General features: G+C 39.5%; 1 protein-coding gene and 1 pseudogene across 2 annotated transcripts; both read right to left on the bottom strand.

The window, feature by feature from the left end:
- Positions 1–3554: 3554 nt before the first annotated feature.
- LOC117807039 lies at positions 3555–8337 on the bottom strand (annotated as a pseudogene).
- Positions 8338–9689: 1352 nt separating this feature from the next.
- On the bottom strand, positions 9690–15620 carry slc3a2a (solute carrier family 3 member 2a). 2 transcript variants are annotated; one of them, XM_034676490.1, is made up of 11 exons: positions 15320–15620; positions 13956–14167; positions 13658–13842; positions 12582–12755; positions 12371–12468; positions 12093–12229; positions 11442–11548; positions 11047–11237; positions 10869–10946; positions 10558–10777; positions 9690–10471 (listed from the first exon to the last, which is right to left on the bottom strand). In XM_034676490.1, exons 2-11 carry the CDS (start codon positions 14150–14152, stop codon positions 10332–10334), a joined length of 1527 nt encoding a protein of 508 aa, XP_034532381.1. In that variant the 5' UTR covers positions 14153–14167; positions 15320–15620; the 3' UTR covers positions 9690–10331. The 2 variants fall into 2 exon arrangements, with proteins under 2 accessions (XP_034532381.1, XP_034532382.1); XM_034676491.1 differs by lacking the exon at positions 15320–15620 and adding an exon at positions 14450–14539.
- Between the last annotated feature and the right edge of the window lie 4936 nt (positions 15621–20556).

Below are 20556 nucleotides of genomic sequence, written 5' to 3' on the forward strand. Positions count from 1 at the left end.
AGTTTTTTTTGTACAGTTCAAGCTGAAAAATACATCAAGTTCGGGCTCCAAGGTTGGCTAACATTGAAGGAGTTAGCAGGCTAGCTAGATGTTTGATTTAGTCTGCTGTAATAACACAGGGAACAGAAAGAGGAGAGGACAGACAGTTTGAAAGAAAGGACAAAACCAGAAGTTGACAGGGGCAGAGTCAGAGGGTCTTTGTATGGATTTAACAAACATACTTTGGAAGGTTTTGTAACCTGTTGAAAAAACGGAGCTAACCAGCAGCTGTGGCCTTGCATTGCAAAAACATGCTCTCATAACTTAAGGAGAGAAATTTAGTATTTATATTTACCAAACCTTCAAAAAACTATTTGAGCTAGTGTGATTTTTAGCAATATATTCTGGTTATTAATTTGAATAAGTCACCACACAGTAGCATAATTTCAGGAATGGTGGTTGACGTTTAATTTTAATAAAACTCTGTAATTATTCGCGATGTTGGTAAGCTTAAAATATTTAGAATTATGAAGAACAAAGAAAATGGTGCAGGAGTACCAGTTGGCCTTGCAGTTAAAGTGTGCAATCCACATACAGAGGCTATGGCCACAGTCCTTATCGCAGCAGAAGCTGTATCAACCCCTGGCCATGAGCATTTGCTACATGTCGTCTTACTCCCTTTACATCCTGTCTCTCTTTGGTTGTATTATCAAGGAGGGCGAAAACACGAGCCCCCGAAAAAGCAAAACAAAGATGTACCTGCAAGAGTGAGATTGAATGCAATTAATGAACACAGTTATGAGCATTACAGCTGAGAAGCAAAATGAAAATAAAAAAAGAATAACTTGGAATAAGGAAAAATGACTGTTAGGTATATATCACAATGATTCTAGTGTCATCGTTCTCTCTAGTGTTGTAAGTTTTCTTCACTGTAATGAGGCCACAAGCAGAACATTGGTCATTAAGCACCAAGCAGCTTACTCTTTCCTCCCCCTCCACATCATTAACAGAAGTGGGACAAATGCGTATTTAATTTTTTTATGCCTGTGCCGTTGTTTTTAATGTTCTTGAACAGACACAGAACCTCAACATGCTGCAGAAGTAACTGAAGACATTTGGGTCTTATTGTTATTGTGTAAACAACAACAACAGGGTTTCGATGATTTTTTTGTTCAAACTGTTACTTGGTTTATTATTAACTCACTGTCATTCACAGGAGCATTAATGCATTTGTTTAATATGTCCCAGCTCACACTGTATCTTAGATGGTTGAGTTAGCGCTTGTATATTGAGTGGAATGCCTCCCTTTAATATTTCTTACATGAGAATTTAGCTTTTATTCAAAGGTGTACGGTTCAGAGAAAAGAGTTAGCATATTGAGGGGAGAGGCCTGTACTGCAGTGAGGTAATTCAGAGTTAAACATCAGACTCTTTACAGTTCTCCTTGAAAGTTGATAAAAGGTCATGTATCCTCATGTCAAAATGATGTCAAAAGTGTGTGCAAGTCGGAGTCAGACTGAGAGTCAGTCATGACTGTACATGACGGTGGGTGAGACCGTGGTTGGGTTTCGCAGCGGCGTGGGGTGAGCGGAGAGGTGCTTAGACAAGCTCTGATTCCCGGTATCAGCAACTTCGAACCTCCCCTGTGATACCACAGCAACACGACGGCGCTGTATTGTAATAAGACCCTGAAACCCTGCTGAGAATTTACATAATTTTTGCTGTTAAGGGACTGTTTGACATTTTATCTAAAGGATGGATACCTTGTGTTTTTTGATCATGTTGTAGAAAGTGAAACTATCAGAAATACACATTTTTGGAGCTTAAAGACAGGTCGTAAACCAGTAGAAAACTAGTTGACGTCAACATTGGAATTATAAATGTGCAGTGAGTAATGTCATTTTTAGTCTGTTGATTGTATATTTTGTATTATTTTTTATGAAGTGAACTATATAAGAGGTTAGAGCACAATGTCATGATAAAATACCATAATCACTACCATGATCTGTGGGTAATACATTTTCAAAACCAGGCAAAACTATAAAATCATCAACTATCTCATTCAAAAGATGATAAATTATGTCTCAAATAAAAACAGAAATACAGTACCTAAAAGGAATTATCATGCATAATGGCCTCTCTTTCTCAGTGGGACTTTATAATATATACTATCTCCAACATTTGTTCTATTAATGATGCATTCTTGAGTAAGAAATATTTCTGTGTCGGAGCTAATCTGCCTTATTTTGTCTATTTTATAGTAGACGTTCTCAACCAAGGGGTCCAGCCTTTTCAGAGGATCACAGGGTAAGTTAACGGCTCATGAGAGACGATAGAGAGGGGGAAAAGTTCTGACGATAGAGAGGGGGAAAAGTTCTGACGATAGAGAGGGGGAAAAGTTCTTCAACAGCATTTAATTATTGTCGATGGTTGAGGGCTGAATTTGACATTTCTAGACTTGTTTAATGTCTCTGAAAAGATGGAGTGGTGTGCAATTATAGGTGACATCAAACTTCAAAATTCAAGAGAAGTACAGCATATTTAACTCAAATTTGTGAAGCTGTATAAAAGTAAAAATGCTGTTTAATCGCAAGCCAGTTGCTTTGATGGCATACGAAAGACTGATCTATTTGTCATATCAGATTATAAGGAATTAAATAATACTACATTTTTCTTAAGCAACCAGTAAAATGGTTCACTTAGGTTTAAAAAGTGTGTCGGCCAATTAAAAGAACAAGAGCACAGATACTAATTGTTGAATAGAACAGCAGCTCTCTTCCCTTCTGTCATCATACATTTGTGTTATTCTAACCAGATGTGTGTGTTAAAAACAAAGCAGAAAATCAGTTGTACCCATTAAAAAAAACCACTTGTATGGCTTTAGCATAAAAAACTAAACGTAAAGGTTTTCTTGTTATAGATAATGCTTCAGGCTGACTACGCCTGATGTCTATGAAGTAGTTGTTCAATATTTTAAGCATAGGAAAAAAAGGATCATTTTAAATCTGGAAAATTGGTAGGATTTTAGTCTCCTATGTACAGTTTCTCTGATAGTGTCCCAATGAATTCAATACCTTAGTTTGAAATGTGTTTTTAATAATGTGTAAAGAGCACCTGTGGGACAGAGAGAGGGAGTCATTCCAGCTCCCTGACCTGACTGTATTATTCTTAGTTTTTCTTTATGAGGTTAATAATTAAAGAAATGTTTGTATTTCAAGAAAAAAAGTATTGAAAAAGACATAGAATAACATATTTCTTGCCATCTTGTAAATATGATATCTTGGGGGGGACTGTGACTGTGTTTACTGTAAAGCAGTCACTGTATGACCCATTTAGTGACATGTGGGTAAGTGCACTGCGTACATTTTCGCGTCAAGTATAATAAGCAGATAAAACCCATCTGAGGATGGTGATAAAATATAGAGACGAGCTTCCTCCGTTTACATCTGTGACACACTTACACACACCTGTTCACACTGAAATAGAAAACAGCTCGTCTGATATCATCTTCAGAACAAACAGCTCACTCAAAGATAAAACACACTTTGAGAAGAATCTTCCACGAAAAGACAAAAACAGGAATCAGACTTTCTTTTTATTCAGTTCTAGTTTAGTTCAGTCGACAGATTTGATGCCTTTATGAACTTTTTGGTTCAATAGCACTCTCAAAAAGTTACAATTCAAGTCATCCCACACTCTCAAAGATGACTTCTTTTTCCTCTGCTAATGCCTTCTTGTTGAAAATACACCAATGAAGTGAAGTTAGACAAATACTAAACTTATTCCTTAAAATCTAATAAAAAAACTCCATAAGGAATGCCCAGACAACAATAAAAAATGTAATGTCTTTCACATTTTTGCAAAACCCAACTCAAAAGTGATGTTAAAAAAATGTCATTGCATGTCTGAGGTGGCTGCATAATTCTCCACTTCAAAAACTGAAAATGGTTCATTTAAAACTGTCTTTCTGACAGTAAGGAGAGTCACCCTGTATCTGTTGTCATCTTTTATCTAAGGGTTAAAACTACCTGTAGTTTCTTTTTTTAACCACTTATTTCTAGGTAGCTCTCCTGCAGTTTGGTGCCCTCCTCAGCCTGTTTAGGGGAACTGCAGCAGGACAGCTTGCCCTGGTTCTAGAGTGATGCTGTCCAGGCTGACCCTGGAATCCACCTCCAGCTTTTCATCAGTCGACTGAGTCACCTTGGCCGTCTCTGGCAACTCTACTCCTTCTGCAGGAACAATAATCATATCGTTAGTAACAAAAACACTAATTAAATGTATTTTATTCAACATTTCTTTCAAAAATGAACCAACCTGTAGGTGTGAGTGTGAATGTGATCTTCTCAAGTGTTGTTCCCCAGTTCACAGCTGTTATGAATCTCTTTCTGTGCTCCGATTGATGCAGGAATGCGAGGGACGAGTCAGAGGAGTAGAGGGAGTAGTAGTCGCCATGGATGAGAGAACAGTCTCTGCCTCGCAGCTTGCTGAGGGTTTTAAACCACTTCTTCACAGAAACACGCTCCTTTCGCTGAGCCTGTTCATGTGAGAACTAATAGTCTTTAACACAGTGAAATAAATGAAAGATACCAAACATGCATTAACCCTCACTATGAGCATACTCTTACCTCAGCAGTGTCATTGACAGTAGCTCCTTCAGCAGGTTCCTTCTCTGCGTCCCAAACCATTTTAGGAGACTCTGCACCCTGAGAAGGTAAAAAGAAGGTAAATACTGTATACAAGCCCTTACTCTGAAACACTTGTAGGGTCATTGAAACATTTGAACAGGCTCTGTTTTACTAGCTTACCTGTGTGGACAAGCCAATCTCATCTCCATAAGTAATCACTGGAGTTCCAGGCATGGTGAGCAGCAGGAGCTGGTAGAGACGGATCAGACCGGTATATTTTGACAGCTGGTTGTATTGGGAGGCGCCCAGACCCCAGCCCACACTGTCCTGCTGAGAGCTGAGGATGTCCATGGCCTTAATGTGCTCCTTCCCTGCATATTTTCAAAGGCAAAACTACTACCAGCATTTTCCTTGTTTGCATTATCAGGTTGTTTTGACACAAGAATGGACATTTGTTCACCGATGGTTGCTGTAATTCTTATCTGAGGATAGTGAGAAAAAAACTGTGATGATATCAAAAACAACAGGCTGGCTTACCTACATTTTTGCTGAGCAGGTCAGACAGGACAAGATCAACACCAGTGGTGTTGATGAGCTGAGACAGCTCTGAAGCTGAAATATTTTTAGCCACACCCATCAGAACCCTGAGAAAAAGAGAATGTGGTCAGATCAAGCGGCAACCTCCAGTCTTCAAATAAATAAGAAACCACACAAACCCATCCAAAAAAGTCAATTTTCAAAAGAAAAACAAACATGTTAACAGCCTGGTACAAAGAAAGTTTTGGTCTGAATGGCTCATTTCTCTATCGGCACACACTGTAGGGGGGTGAATTTTTTTATAACTCGTTATTTTTGAAGATATCAAACTTACAAGTTTTGCCTAAATAAGGGCACAGCTGGTTTGACTGACAGGCCAATTTGAAATATCAACTTGGAGTCATTCTTTAAAAAATCCTTAGGGTGTCACATTTACATGAGTAAACAATAAATGTAAGGGTGACGTCTGGTGTCGAAGAATAAGACCACTACAGATTGGCAAAATAGTGCATTTCCTAAAGCATAGAGTTGAGACTATTCGTAAAAGCAAGGATATCTTCATTAGGTCCTGTTGTTAAAATGTCCTCTTCCCCATCAGAGTTAATTGGTATATAGTCTCTATAAAAATAAAAACTGGTCTCAAGAGCTGCTCTCTTTATTTGCAACAATTTTTTGTATTTGTTTTTTTTAAATATACAGTAAGTGCCAAGAACAGGTGTATTTTCTCTATCATGCATCAGCTCTGATTATATTAAGGCTAGACGTCCAGCATACATTTGCATAATTGGGGGGGGGGGCTTAGTTGAGGGACAGGTGGGTATAAATTGATCAAAAGTCAGGTCAGGTTCAGAATGTCCAATACGGTGACCACCACTGCTGTGCCTATGTTGTGTTTACACCATAGACTGTATGAATAATAGACGTAGTATCCGTGACGTCACCCATTTGTTTCTGAAGCGCTGTTTTGAAGCCAATCGTCCGTAAGAGCCATATTGGAAATGCTGAAAAACATGTTTATTTCTGCTGTAAAGATCGTCTTTTTTGAATTGGTGTGTATGTGGTTTCCGGTACTTTCAGAGCCAGCCTCAAGAAAGTGAAGTTTTTAACACTTCCGCTTTGGCTTCAATTCTCGCGGCCGGAGGTTGCTGCTTGGTTCACACCAGATGTAAATTAAATCATTCTCTGGAGTTCTTGTAGAGGGACGTGAATGAAGCAAGTTGCACGAATTGTGCCTATGGAGCGAGTTAAATAAGCATATGCAAATTCGTGACATGTTTATAGCATGCCCTGCTTTCTTCGCTCATTCCCAAGTGATGAAAAGTCGCTGAAAAACGAATAATTCCCACCGTGTTGCCCAATCAGCATGGAAAACCACCAGTGATGTATGATGTGATAAACTTACAGGTGGAGGTTCAATTGTCTCGAAAACTGATAAAAAATGGATTGTGTCAGTGAGGGTACCCTCAACTGTGAGGCACCAGGAGCTGGCTTGAAGCAATGTGAATGAGCAGGTCAGATTATCTGGTAAGTTGGTAAAACCTTTGTCTGTTTGATTCCAGGTTTCGGTTGAACCAGCAAGTTAGCATGGCCCCTATTAGCATAAACGGTCATGTGCCTTTGGGAACACGTGATCTGTCATGCTAATGGGACATGTTATTTATGAGAATTAAACGAGTAAACATGAAACATTCTGGCGTTCAAATAGATAAGAAGGGTCAGATAAAGGAAGCTAAAGTTACTTTTTCCTAGTCTCATCAGTGCGGTTGCCCTGGACAGCAGCCTGCAGCTCCCACCAATCAACAGACCGTGACTTCACATTGAGGTCAGATAACTTGATGCCATCAAAGCCAAAATCTCGCCAGTACTCTGCTGCAGCCTGGAAGATAATATCAGCACTGTAGCTAAAACTGACACAGGGACAGCTCAAAGATTCAAGTCTTCATATCAATCCAACATTCAAACCAGCGAGACACAATTTAACATTCTTATAAAATTGGTAAACAAAGGAACATAGTTTGGGAGTTCCACCTTGACTTTCTCCATCAATTAACTTTCAACACTGGAAGTACTGAACCAGGGATCCTTTCCCAGGTAGTTTGGTGTCAGATCGAGCACCACAGAAATACCTACAAGGCAAAATAAGCAAAAAGCAGTTAGTGTACAACATCAAGGCTGGAGAAGTAACTTAATATTTGCAGAATGAGTACATCCAAATAAAAGATTTCAGCTTTACCCTTCTTGTGGGCCCTCTCTAACACAGGACTCAGGGCCGCCGCGTTCCCCTGGAGTGGATCGATCACTTGAAGATTCAGGGTGTCTTTCTGGTCTTTCTGGACGAGGTGGAATGGGCCAAGAATCAGGGCTTTCACCTTCAGCTGATTGATCTCGTCCAACTTTGCTACAACACCTAGGAACCAATAAAAGGACAAGGACGGAGTTATAGTGGGAAAGGTAGCAAGGAGAGACATTTTGATAAATAATAGTCTGATGGGCTAAATGACAACAGCATATTGGCTATAGGCATATATAACATTAGAAAACCAAGAGCCAGCTTTAAGTAGACACTCGATGAACTGCAGTTTTTAACACTCCTGCATTGGCTTAAATTCTTGCGACTGGAGGTTGCCGCTTGGTATCAACCCATTACATAACAAGCTGAAAAGAAATACAACTTTGGTTCATCTGTCCAACTTAAACGTTTTCACCATTGTACCGTACCTTCAAGTCCGTCAGAGAAAGCTTCAACATCAGGGATCTGGTTCAGAGGTCCTTCATTCCACCATTTAATTTCTGGGATGACTGAGCAGCGAGGAGCCTGGACGAGGATCAGAATGGCTCCAGCTAACATGCTCAATAAGACCAGCCAAAAGAGGACAAGGAGCACCAAACGGGTTTGGACCCAACTAAACACAAGGAAATGAATTAATGAAATGTTACACCACTTTCTGTGCAATTTGAAAGAGGTTTAAAGTATCTCTGGTCCAGTTTATAGCTCCTACCCTGCAGTACCAGCAACCTCAATTAGCTCATCTTTGGACAGGCCCTTGAATGTAGCCCTGTCCACAGGAACCTTCAGAGTGACCCTGCCATTTGTCTCTCCGGCTGCAGTCTGACCATCGCCTATCATCGACTGCTTCTCAGGGTCCAGCTCATTGAGCTACACCTCCTTCATATCATCCTCTGTGTCCTCACTCATGGTTCAATCTGAGTCTTTGAGAGATCAAGGGACAGAGGGACAGAAAAACAAGGTCAAGTTAATGCGGCTCATTTTCAGGGGCAGAAAAGGAGTGGGCCCTTAACACACGCTTGCAAAATGGTCTTGGAAATATCATATTGTGTAACCAATCATATAAAAAAAGAGAAAAAAAAAGGGACAAATCACAAGGATGGGTTTCTTTTCACTTCCTGTCACATCAGCTGCTCACCACCAACTGCACACAGTTCCTGTTTGGCTCCATAGTTTATACATTACATGAGGCAGAAATAAATTGCCGTTGTACACTTGTTGTTCAAAATTTCATGTTCATTTACAGCTCTCATTACAATCACTTAGAGGGGCGTATAACTTCAGAAAATGAGACCATTTTTTTGTATATATCAAAAATATTAGGCTGACTCCAGTGGGGAAAAAAAGGTGAAATGAAACTGAATTAAATGTGGCGTAAATCTTCTGGTCAGTCTGGTAGCACTGTACTATCCAATCACGACTCTATAATGCAGTTTGACTTAATTTAACAATGCACGTGAAATTTTGTGGCTACAAACTGGAAAGAGTAAATACAACATTACCTTGAAAAGCAATGATTAGTCTGGCAGAGTTCCTCTTTGTCTTCGTCGTAGTTTATCCTTCGGTGTCTAATCCAGTTATTCTGAGCCTCTGTCAGTGGATGTGGTCGATAAGTCTAAACATGTACCCCTGGCATGTCTTTTTCTAAACTCTTTCCATTGACAGATATAAAGAAGGTTATGGGTTGAAAGAAAAGTGTGATGAAACTTTGGCAGGAGCTTGGTAAAGACAGCCCCCTGCCCTCAGAGAGGCCGGCCCCAATCCAAACTCCACCCAGGACCCTTAGCAGGAGACTCTGGCATTGTGTTCAGATGCCATTTAAGTTATTACACAAATAAATGCACTTTAAGAGCGGACTATGATAAACTGATGAAACCCATGTGAGGTGATATAAAGGCCAAAAGATACACGTTCCCTCTTAATATGTCACACAGAGAGAGAGAGAGATGAAGGTGAAGGTTTTATGAGCATACCGCATTAAGTGAGGACATTGAGATATGCTGTATGGGTGACGCCATCGTTCATTAAAGCGTATAAAATATATAATATGTAATGAATATAATATGTAATGTATGTGTATGAATTTTATGCTTAGGCAACAACATGTCTTTGTTCATGCCAATGAAGCAAAATTGAATTGAATTAAATTGAGAGAGAGAGATGTTCAGACTGAAATGAAAGTGATATTATCTTAACCGCTCACTAAAACAAAACAAACATTCATGTTGGTACACGTTCAAAACAAGACACATAGGCAGGAGTTGGTGCAGAACTTTTTGTTTATTCAGTTCCATTTTAGTTCGCTGTCAGACTTGACGCCATTCTGAACTTTTTTGTCCAACAGTCACTCCACACTTTCAAACATGACTTCTTTTGCCTGTGTGACAAATGCCTTCTTGTGAACAAAAACAAGGACAAGTGACAAAAACAACCACTTAAACAAATGTCTTAAAATCCAATTAAAAAAAAGAAAACCATAAGAACTACTTAAAGGAATGCCCAGGAAACAAACGACGGAATGTCTTTCACATTTTTGAACAACGTACACAGATTCAGAATTAAAGATTAAAAAAAAAGGTTCAGACTATTAGTGCATGTCTGAGGTGGCTGAATATTCTCTCAGGTCAAAAAAATGACCATGGTAACTTAAAATAGTGTTAACTTTAAAAAAACAATTCAACTGAGTTTGCACTAGCCACCATTCTGTAGAAGACAGATTTTCTTTGACTGAATTCAGTTCTGACCAAAAAAAAAAAAAAGCAATATAAAAATTCTATTTCTGACAGTAAGGAGAGTCACCCTGTATCTGTTGTCATCTTTTATCTAAGGGTTAAAACTACCTGTAGTTTCTTTTTTAAACCACTCTTATTTCTAGGTAGCTCTCCTGCAGTTTGGCGCCCTCTTCAGCCTGTATAGGGGAACTGCAGCAGGACAGCTTGCCCTGGTTCTAGAGTGATGCTGTCCAGGCTGACGCTGGAACCCACCTCCAGCTTTTCATCAGTCGACTGAGTCACCTCGGCCGTCTCTGGCAACTCTACTCCTTCTGCAGGAACAATAATCATATCGTCAGAAACAAAAAACACTAATTAAATGTATTCTATTCAACATTTCTTAGAAAAATAAACCTACCTGTAGGTGTGAGTGCGAATGTGATCTTCTCGGGTGTTGTTCCCCAGTTCACAGCTGTTACGTATCTTATGCTTTGGTCCCACAGCCGCAGGAAAGCGAGGGACGATTCGGAAGAGTAGAGGGAGTAGTAGTCGCCATGGATGAGAGAGCGTTCTTTGCCTCGCAGCTCGCTGAGGGTTTTAAACCACTTCTTCACAGAAACACGCTCCTTTCGCTCAGCCTGTTCATGTGAGAATTAATAGTCTTTAACACAATGAAATAAATGAAAGGCGTCAAACATTTTTCGACCATCGCTATGAGCATACTCTTACCTCAGCAGTCTCATTGACAGCAGCTCCATCAACAGGTTCTTTCTCTATGTCCCAAACCATTTTAGGAGACTCTCCACCCTGAGAAGGAAATTAAAAATGTAAAATGAAAAAGGTTAAGCTCTGAAACACTTGTAAGGTTATCAAAATATTTGATCATTCCACATGTTTTCCTGCTTACCTGTGCATTTAAACCAATCTCATCTCCGTAGGTGAACACTGGGACTCCAGGCATGGTGAGCAGCAGAAGTTGGTAGAGACGGATCAGACCTGTAGACTTTGATAGCTGGTCCCTTTGGGTGGCACCGAGACCCCAGCCCATACTCATCTGCTGAGAGCTGAGAACATCCAGGTCCTGGATGCGCTGCTTACCTGCATACAACAGAAGAAAAAATCTTCAGTATAAGAATTTTCCATTTTGAAGTTGAACAAAAAAACAGATCAGGGGCAAACTCTTTATTATATTTAAAAACCTATTACTAAATATCACCATGACATGACACACTTTAAAGAAACAAACATATTTAAACACTTGTTAATTATAGTGATGTTGAGACAACAGGAACACCAGCCTACCTTCAGTTTTGCTGAGCAGGTCTGACAGGACAAGATCTATACCCGTGGTGTTTGCTAGCAAAGACAGCTGTGCAGCTGTGATGTTATTAACCACACCCATCAGAACCCTGAGAGACAAAGAGACAAAGAGAGAGAAACAGGTCAGATAAAATGGTATAAACAAAAAGGCATAGGAGGATCAGCTCAACACACCAAGTTTAAAAGTTATTGAAACAATTTCAAGATTCTGGTTTGATGATTGAGGAATGACTCAACATTGACTCCTTTTTTAAAGATGCTCAAACTGTCCACAAGGTGTCACTTTTACACAAGTAAGTGTAAAATAACACAGGCCTGTAGATGCCCTCCTTGTTGATCTATGCCCCCCTCCAGAGTTGCCTGCAGCACTGGAATGCTTTTAATCCCAACCTTTTCTCAGGAAACCCTGTCTGCTGAAATTTTCATGTTACTTTAAGAATTACTTGACCAAGAGACCCTAGACTTGCAAATCTTAACATTTAGAAGCCGGCTCTTTGACTGCTGTTTTCTGGAATCCCCTCAACTTTTAATTTAAATGTTCACAGGTAACATCAGTGCGATCGTTGGTGCTCCTTTGAAGCAGTTATCCAAAAGCCTTAGAGGGAAAAAAAGAGAGGAGGCAGCTCTACTTACTTTTTCTTAGTTTCCTCAGTGCGGTTGCCCTGGATGGCAGCCTGCAGCTTCGGCCACTCAAGAGACTTTGATGCCAAAGTAAAGTCAGATATCTTGATGCCATCAACGCCCAAACCTATCCAGTGCTCTGCTGCCGCCTGGAACACAACATGAGCACTTAAGTTACAACAGAAACAGCTCAAGAAGACTTCAATCTTCATATCAATCCAACATTCAGATCAACCAGTCTCACTTTAAAATGCTTCAAAACTGATGATTGAAGGATCATTGTGTCTTACCTTGACCTTATCGATTACATCGTCATCAACACTTGAGGGGCTGAACCAGGGAGCCTCTCCCTTGTAGTTTGGAGTCAGATCAAGCACCACAGAAATACCTACAAGAGAAAAAAAGCAAAAAACAGTTAGTGTACAACATCAAGGCTGGAGAAGTAAAAATAACTTAATATATGAAGAATGAGTACATCCAAATAATAGACTTCAGCTTTACCCTTCTTGTGGGCCTTCTCTAGCACAGGAGTCAGGGCATCCACGTTCGCCATGAGTGGATCGATCACTTCCAGATTCAAGGTTTCTTTCTGGTCTTTCTGGACAGTGTGGAATGGGCCAAGAATCAGGGCTTTCACCTTCAGCTGATTGATCTCGTCCAACTTTGCTCCAACGCCTAGGAACCAATAAAAGGACAAGGAAGGGGGTTACAAAGTTATGTCATGTCAGTGCAAATTCCACACCGGGTGGAGAGACAACAGAGAGTTGATGTGTGAAAGGTAGCAAGGGCACAGGGTTAGGAAGAGAGGGTGGAGGAGTGGAGAGATGGTAAAGGAAGAAGCTAAGTTTAAAAATAAGCTGCTCTTTTGCCGGGGTATAGACACAAGGCAGGAGCATGTGAATGACCTCCTCCACCCCCTCTGTTGGCCATGTGCAGGCTGAGCATAGGGAAGTCCTTTATGTACAAGTCACGTGTGGTTACTGCCAAAGGCCTGTTTGAAACCTGAGTTCTCCCTGGTTACTCCCTTTGAAAACAGCACTACAATAAGCACTTCCTTCTGACTACTCAAACTACTGTAGTGAGAATTTGAAAACAGGAATAAAGGCCTAATATTATTTAGAGACATTTGGGGAAAACAAATTTTAAAAATACTTATTTGAAATTAAAAAAAAGTCAAATCAGCACCCTAAAAGAGGAATCTACTTGGTTGTTTAACCTTTAGCTCAGTTCTGAGAAAGAGAGATATGAAAGACAAGACTCGTGGCCTTTTTATATCCTTTAGACCTTGAGTCACACATCGTCAGCCTACTCAGCAGTTTGGGATCTGGCCAACTGAAGTAGGCCATGCATAACTAAAGAAACCCCAAACCTTGTCACATGATTTATCCCTTCTAAATAGGAGTGAGTTATCAAACCAAGACTTAGGAAAGATAATCCTAGTCCTATTTTTGGGAAAAGCAGCATTACCTAGCACAAAAAACAAGGAACCATAAAGTGCTCAGCAATAAGAAAAGTGTCACCCTTCACATAAGATGCTGAAAAGGAATAAAAATTTGTTTTTTAACATTGAACTGTACCTTCAATTCCATCTGAGAAAGCATCAACATCAGGGATCTGGTACAGAGGTCCTTCGTTCCACCAGCTCATTGCTGGGATGGGTTTGCAGCGAGGGGCTTGGACGATGATCACAATGGCTCCAGCCAGCATGCCAACCCAACCAAGCCAAAACAGGACAAGGAGCACCCAACGTGTTCGGACCCATCTAAACACAAAGGATAAGTTAGAGGGTGTAACCAAATGTTTTTTGTTTTTAACCACAAAATCCTCATTTTTAAAAAGGTGTCTGAATCAACTCATTCAGTATGTAGCTCTTACCCTGGAGTGCCAGCAACCTTCATCAGCTCATCTTTGGACAGGCCGGTGAAGGTAACCTCCTCCTCGGGAACCTTCACCTTGACACTTCCATTTTTCTCTGCGGCCGCAGCCTGACCATCGCCGGTCATCGGCTGCTTCTCAGGGTCCAGCTCATTGAGCTCCACTTCCTTCAAGTCAATCTCTGTGTCTTTACTCATGGTTCAGTATGTGTTCTGTAGAAATGAAAAGGCAGAGAGGGAAGGACAACAGAGGAAAGGAAAGAAATTGGTCATGTTAAGTAGGGCAGAAAATGTGAATACAAAAGCTAGACTTCTCAAAGCTGTCTACGAACACAGGCAGAGATAAAATGACTTGTTTTTAATTAAGTAAAGTAAGCAAACAGTATTTATTAGCTAAAACTTTGGAGGAAGGAATTGAAAAAGAGCTATGAAAAGACAGTAAAATCATAAAACATTCTTTTTTGCTATCTCTAATTCTAAGTCTTTAGCATTTACCGCCAAAAATCACTTTAATGGGCGGAAACCTCTTAGTAAAACTAAGTTTCGAGTCGTGTGTTCAGCTTCTGTCTGATGAAACATTTGCGGTCTGTGTCATCGACAGCTCAACTCCCAGATAGACTGATGGGAAAATCAGAAAAACACCTTCTTCGTGAGGGTGAAACGAGCATAAATCATTTGTTAACGTGACTTCAACAATGTCCCGTTTTGCCAGGTTATAACACGAGTTTAATGGATTTAAAATTGTGGATGTTTTCAGACTTCTATTAGTTTGGCGGTGTATTAACACATAATGCTACCAATCTAGATGTGCTACTAAGCTGCTCTTTGCCTGTCTGCGCATGCGCATGGCAACCCGAGCTAATGCTCCCATACATTTAGTCAGGTTACTCCTCGAGTCCAAATTAAGGGTTACTCAGTATGGTATCAGGACATGAGTACACTTTCCCTTGCTGGTGTCATAGACTGTGATTATGTACTGATAAACTATTTCTTACGGCCTCTGCTGGACTCCAGCACGGTTACACTTCTCGACAAAGCAGCACAACTCGTCTTACACCGGTTTGTTTCTGGTTTGTCAACATTCAACACTTATTTAAGCAAAAATCAACAGAAATATCTTCCCTACTTGTTAAAAAATAACATATATAGTTACTGTCGAGACTCCTGAATAATAGGCCTAATGACATTATCCTGAGATTTGTCTTCCTTTGTAGATGATGAAATTAAGCCCATTGCTACGTCATCCGCACGAGGCAGCGTTGTACTTTCCACTCACGCGCCTATAAATTATCATACCTTGATTAAGTTAAATAATGTATAATTCGATTTGAGGCATCAAACTCCAAAAAGTCCATTCTACATTACCTGTCAAAAAGCAATATGTAGTCCGTCCGTGTTAGTCTTGATCTCTGTGTCGCTTTTATCCCTGTGTGAGTTCTAATCCTGTCATTGAGGCTGAGTCTGTATTTGTAGTTACCCGGTTACCCCGCCTACCAAGGGACTGCCCATTAATCTCACTCTCTTTCTCAACCCCCCTCTCTGTCTGACTCTGTCTCTCTCTTCTCAGAAACAGACTAACATTAGAAACATAGACTGTATAAAATAGATTAGAACCAGGGGCGTCGTAGTGGGGGGAAAAGTGGGACTGACTACCTAGGGCCCAAGTGGGGAGGGGGGTCCTTCATGGGCCTGAAATAAAATGTTTTCTGCTACGCTTTTCTTTTCTTTTGTTATAACTGCAATAAGATAACTAAAATTGTCTTAATAAACAAACATTCAGAATTCCTTTCTGGAATTTCTTTCCGGCTCCGTGAGATGCTCGTCTCATGCCTAAAGTGGGGAATAGTCATATTTTTATAGCATCTAGTGTGGCTGAATCTGAGTGAAAGTAAACTGTAGGTTTTTAGAGTTTTATTTTACTTCATGAGGTTAGATTATACCAAATAAATGCCCCCTTGTTGTTAATCAACAAGTCACTTGGCTTCAAATAATCTTGTTTAAAGAGGTGGACAGTCTGAAGGTCAATATTGTGCAGTTACATTTAGAGAAATTAAATAAAAAATTAATATTGATATGTAGCTTAGATTGGAGTCAGTTAACCAGGATTGTTTTAAGCATATATTTTTGTTTAATGCAAATAAACCAGCATTATAGCAGCAGTGTTATATTTTGTAGGTTTGACTGTGGTGATGGGTACCACTGAGATATCTTTTCAGGGGGCCCAGAATTCCTGGTGACGCCCCTGATTACAACAATGCTTCAAATCAACAATTTAGACTCCACAGTTTCAGGTCATTATGAGATTATGAGTCTGACTAAGATAGCTGTACCCCTTGCCCCAGTTTGTGCAAAAAACAAGAAATTCCTTAGTTTTATTTTTCCCTTAATACCTGTTTTCATTCATGACGGCTTAAACTAAAAAAATCTAACAGTGAACTATGTCAGGTAGTTGACATAGAGGATGTAGAAAGTTTTCAGGCAGTAAATCCACTCAAAACATATACATGTATATATACACTATAAAGTACTTATTTTATGAATTATTGGTGATTATTTGCAAATTCAGTCTGGTTATGCAATCATTTCCTTCAGATAATACAATCAGTTGCATAAGCCATCTGGATGACACACTGTTAGATTGATGGATTGCTATCTATCTGGGCTCCTGGTTAGGCCTCTTTATCTTTGATTAGAGGAGATGGCCTCTCTGTTCTACATTGATCTTGTTAACCCCTACTTCCAACACATTCCCCTTCAGGTTTATCAGACAGATCCTATTTGCATTATTTCTTTTTCCATTTCAAGGGGTAACATCCACTGAGTAATCCATTCAGTCTGACGTGGTCAGTCTCACACACAGTGCTGACTTGTAAAAATCCCATGTTGGCTGCGTTGGACTCACATGACTTTTTGACTTCCCTAGCTCCTGAATTCAGTGCTGATATACTAAGCAAATTGAAAAAAAAAAACGTATAATCATTGTGTTTTAAATATTTTGAAGAACAATTTGAGGAAGATGTTTGCATTGAAAGGTCTGCATTAGCAAGAGCTTGAAAGCTGGTTTGTAAACAGACAGTGTAATCAGTCTCATAAAGTCGGTCCAGAGACATCTTTTTTTTTTCCTGCAGCATTAAAAATTTAAAACCCACATTATCAACTCTTCACATGTGTTAATAGCTTGTGGACCCCTCTTTGAAAATGACAAGTTGCTCTTTGTATTGCTGCTTTTTTTTCATTTGAATGCAAAACACAAAATAAGAGTGAATCAAACTAACATAAAATACTTACATCATAACTTGTAATGTGATATAGAGACCCTCTGCGATCAGCTACTCCAACACCAGTGCCCTCCCATCTGTGATTTCACTGCAGCCTTCCTCAGCTGTTGTTGACCTTTATAGCGTTACAGTGCTTCTATGAAAAGCACCAATAAAATCTCTGTGACTTGTACAGAAAGTGATTTGGTAAGTTTTCAGGATCTTTTTTTAATATGATACAATATGTATCAGACAAGCGGTAACCTCCGGTCTCAAACTATGAGGCCCATGCGTAAGTGTTATAAACTGCATTTCATTGAGAATCCGCTTGAGGCTGGCTGCAGAAACACCTACGTCCATATTTTATACAGTCTATGGTATCAGAATATATATATATATATATATATATATATATATATATATATATATATATATATATATATATATATATATATATTTATCTTTACAATGTAGATAAGGGATGAGGATTTTGTTGCTGTAAATCTCAGTAAGAGTCCATTTTACTTGGGCTGTGTTTCTATTAAGCAGTATGGTTCAGTTCGGTTTGGTCAGATGAACAATTATTTGTGTTTCCACTGTCAAAAGCTAGGCACAAAAAAAAACAATCCCTACCATCCTACTTCTTTGGCACCCTTCTGTTCTGTTGGGGTACCAAGTGTATCTCACTGGCACTAAATGGTAGAACTAGACACACTACAATCCGTTGATTGGTTGAAAGAATTGTCACTTCCTGTGTGACAGCTGTAATAATGTACGAACATGTGCATTTATTTTTCCATATCTGGGGATGCTTTTGGGCGTTCTAACAGTTTTAGGGGTTGGTCTTTTAAGAAAAGGATTTTAGTTTTATTCAAAATGGGTGCTTAATTTACAAACAGAATTTTGTATGTTTGTATTTACTTATCTTTAATTGTGAACTATCTATTTATGTATTCATTTATCTTTACTTTCAGACTATGGACTAGGTGTTTTCAAATATCTTTTTTTTTTTTTTTGTCTCTGAGTCTGATGGCTGCATTGTTGTTTTGTGATGTTGGCTGAGTCAAATAAATACGTTAAAAAAAATAATTTAGACACAGACACCAGCCAAGCAGAGGGTAAGACAAGTAGAGGCATGAAAGGGAGATTGCACAAGAGCAAATATTTCAATTATTTGAATAATTGATACAGCTTAATACCTACGTAATCTGTGACAAATATTTTTTATTCTAAAGTTCAGCAGAGACTTGAATATAGAGCTGTGCAAGTGACTTCATTTACCAAATAACTGCCATGGGCTAGTTTTCTATATGTCATTACCTAATTTGTATAATCTTCATTGGACTTCAGGCTGCAGTGGAAACCTCGACAACAGTGGGCCACATGAACCATTTAGTTCCTTGAAGAGAAGTTTGTGGAACTAATAGTCCCTTGTGCTTTAGGTTGAAGAGTGCCTCACTTTTCCTTTACCTTACCTGTTCTCTCTCTACCTCTGACACCATGTAGCATATAGTAAAGGGTAAACATCTTTATGCAGTGACAGTCAACTTTAGGAACAGGCTCTTCCACTTAGCTCAAGTGTAACTGTACCTGCGGGTGTGTGTGTGTGTGTTTGTTTTTTTGAACCTTTACGTTTAAGTTCAGTCAATTCAAAATGTTGTAAAAGGTGAAGGATGAGTTTCTCTTGAAAAACATGAAAACCATTTCAGTGCTTGTATTATTATGAACTGTTTATTAGGCTATTTTATGAGCTACAAGTAACATGCTAGCTTAAATTTTGGTTCATGGACAGTTTTCTGAAATAATTGTATTTTGTCTGCACAGGATGAAAGGATGTTCCAGCAAACTTTTATTTGTTTTTCAAGGAATATAAAGGCAGAGGGATTAGATTTTTGCCCCATGGTCCACACTTACCACACAAACACAGACAGTTAAGTTTCAATTCATTCACAAAAACATCTAACCAGATACAGATCTTTCTGTTATTTAGTCGGGGTTTAAATCCTGTTTAGTGGAAGGGTTATTAGCTGCTGTTTTTCTAATAGTAGATCTGCAGCATTCTAACCTGTAATAACCCGCTTATTCAACCTATAATTAGGCCAAGTTTTGGAAGGTGTAGAAACATGTTGCTGTTCAGAAGCTTGTGCTACTGAGACAAAGACCTAGAAACTTTACCACTTCCTCCTATGACAACCAAATATAAGTTCAAAACTTGTATCTTATTGACATGGTTCCCTTAAAACCAGCTTCAAAAAGACTCGCTAACACTCATGAACATGCTTTCTACCACCCTCCTGGACTAACTCAAACACACACCATCTGTTTCTGTTTTTATCCCAGCCAGCTGATGATGGGAGTGTTTGGCAGGGCCAGGTTGTAACAGCGTTGTTGACTGTCGGTTGATCCAAACACAGTGTCCTGGAGCTCCAGGAAACATTGCTGATAGTAAAATATCTGTGATTCATCATTCATATTCATGTTGCCCAACTTTTCTGATTTCACAGACTGGAGACGATGAGGGAACATGTTTGAAGAGGCATTCATTTCAGGTAGAAGAAAAAAGGAGGAAAAACAAGAAAAAGGTTAAAGACATGTGAGTGGCTCAGTCAGCAAACCAGAGTACAGTAGGGAGGAGTTGTATAGAGAGGAGGAGCCTAAATAAAGAGAGGAAATGAAAGAGGCAGGAGGGGGCAGGGATGTGTAAACATGTTTATGAGTTGAGGGGTTTGTAAAATTTTGAATGGAACATGGCCTTTAGTTTAAATGTAAACACTGCACTGAGGTATGACAAGACTGCCTCCTAGACGCTGCCCCCACATGCTGTCCCACAAGTCGACTTCTCTCATCTCTGATTTCAAGAGCTCACAGAAAAACAAATTAAAGCTTTATGTAACAGTCTGATGATGCTTGTGTTTTGCAAATTAGCCACAGCGAAGAAAATAACAAATTTAAAGAATACAACAGAGTTCAGCAGAGCTTCATCGCCATTTGTGCACAAGTCAGGACACATACAATGGAATTTGTGCATGTGGTACTTCAGGAGTCAGTGCTAAAAAATATAAAGAGTGACAAAATAAAGACATATTACAAAACAAAAAAGAAGTATTGAGTTTATAATACAAAAGTAGACTCTTCTCTCACAACCCATAAGCATGTCTGCACACACACTCATATACTAGGTGTGAGAGAAAGAGAGAGAGGGGGGGGAAATAGAGAGGAAAGGAGGGCAAAGTTGAAGCTGATGCATAGCTCTGCCTGTTTTCTCTCAGGCAGGTGGTGGAACAGACAGGGACAAGAGCACACCACGTGACACTTTTGGTTCAGCTGCAGTTTTTGGAGGACAGA

This window comes from Notolabrus celidotus, chromosome 23 (genome assembly GCF_009762535.1).
Source record: "Notolabrus celidotus isolate fNotCel1 chromosome 23, fNotCel1.pri, whole genome shotgun sequence".
In the NCBI taxonomy this organism is placed as follows: Eukaryota; Metazoa; Chordata; class Actinopteri; order Labriformes; family Labridae; genus Notolabrus; species Notolabrus celidotus.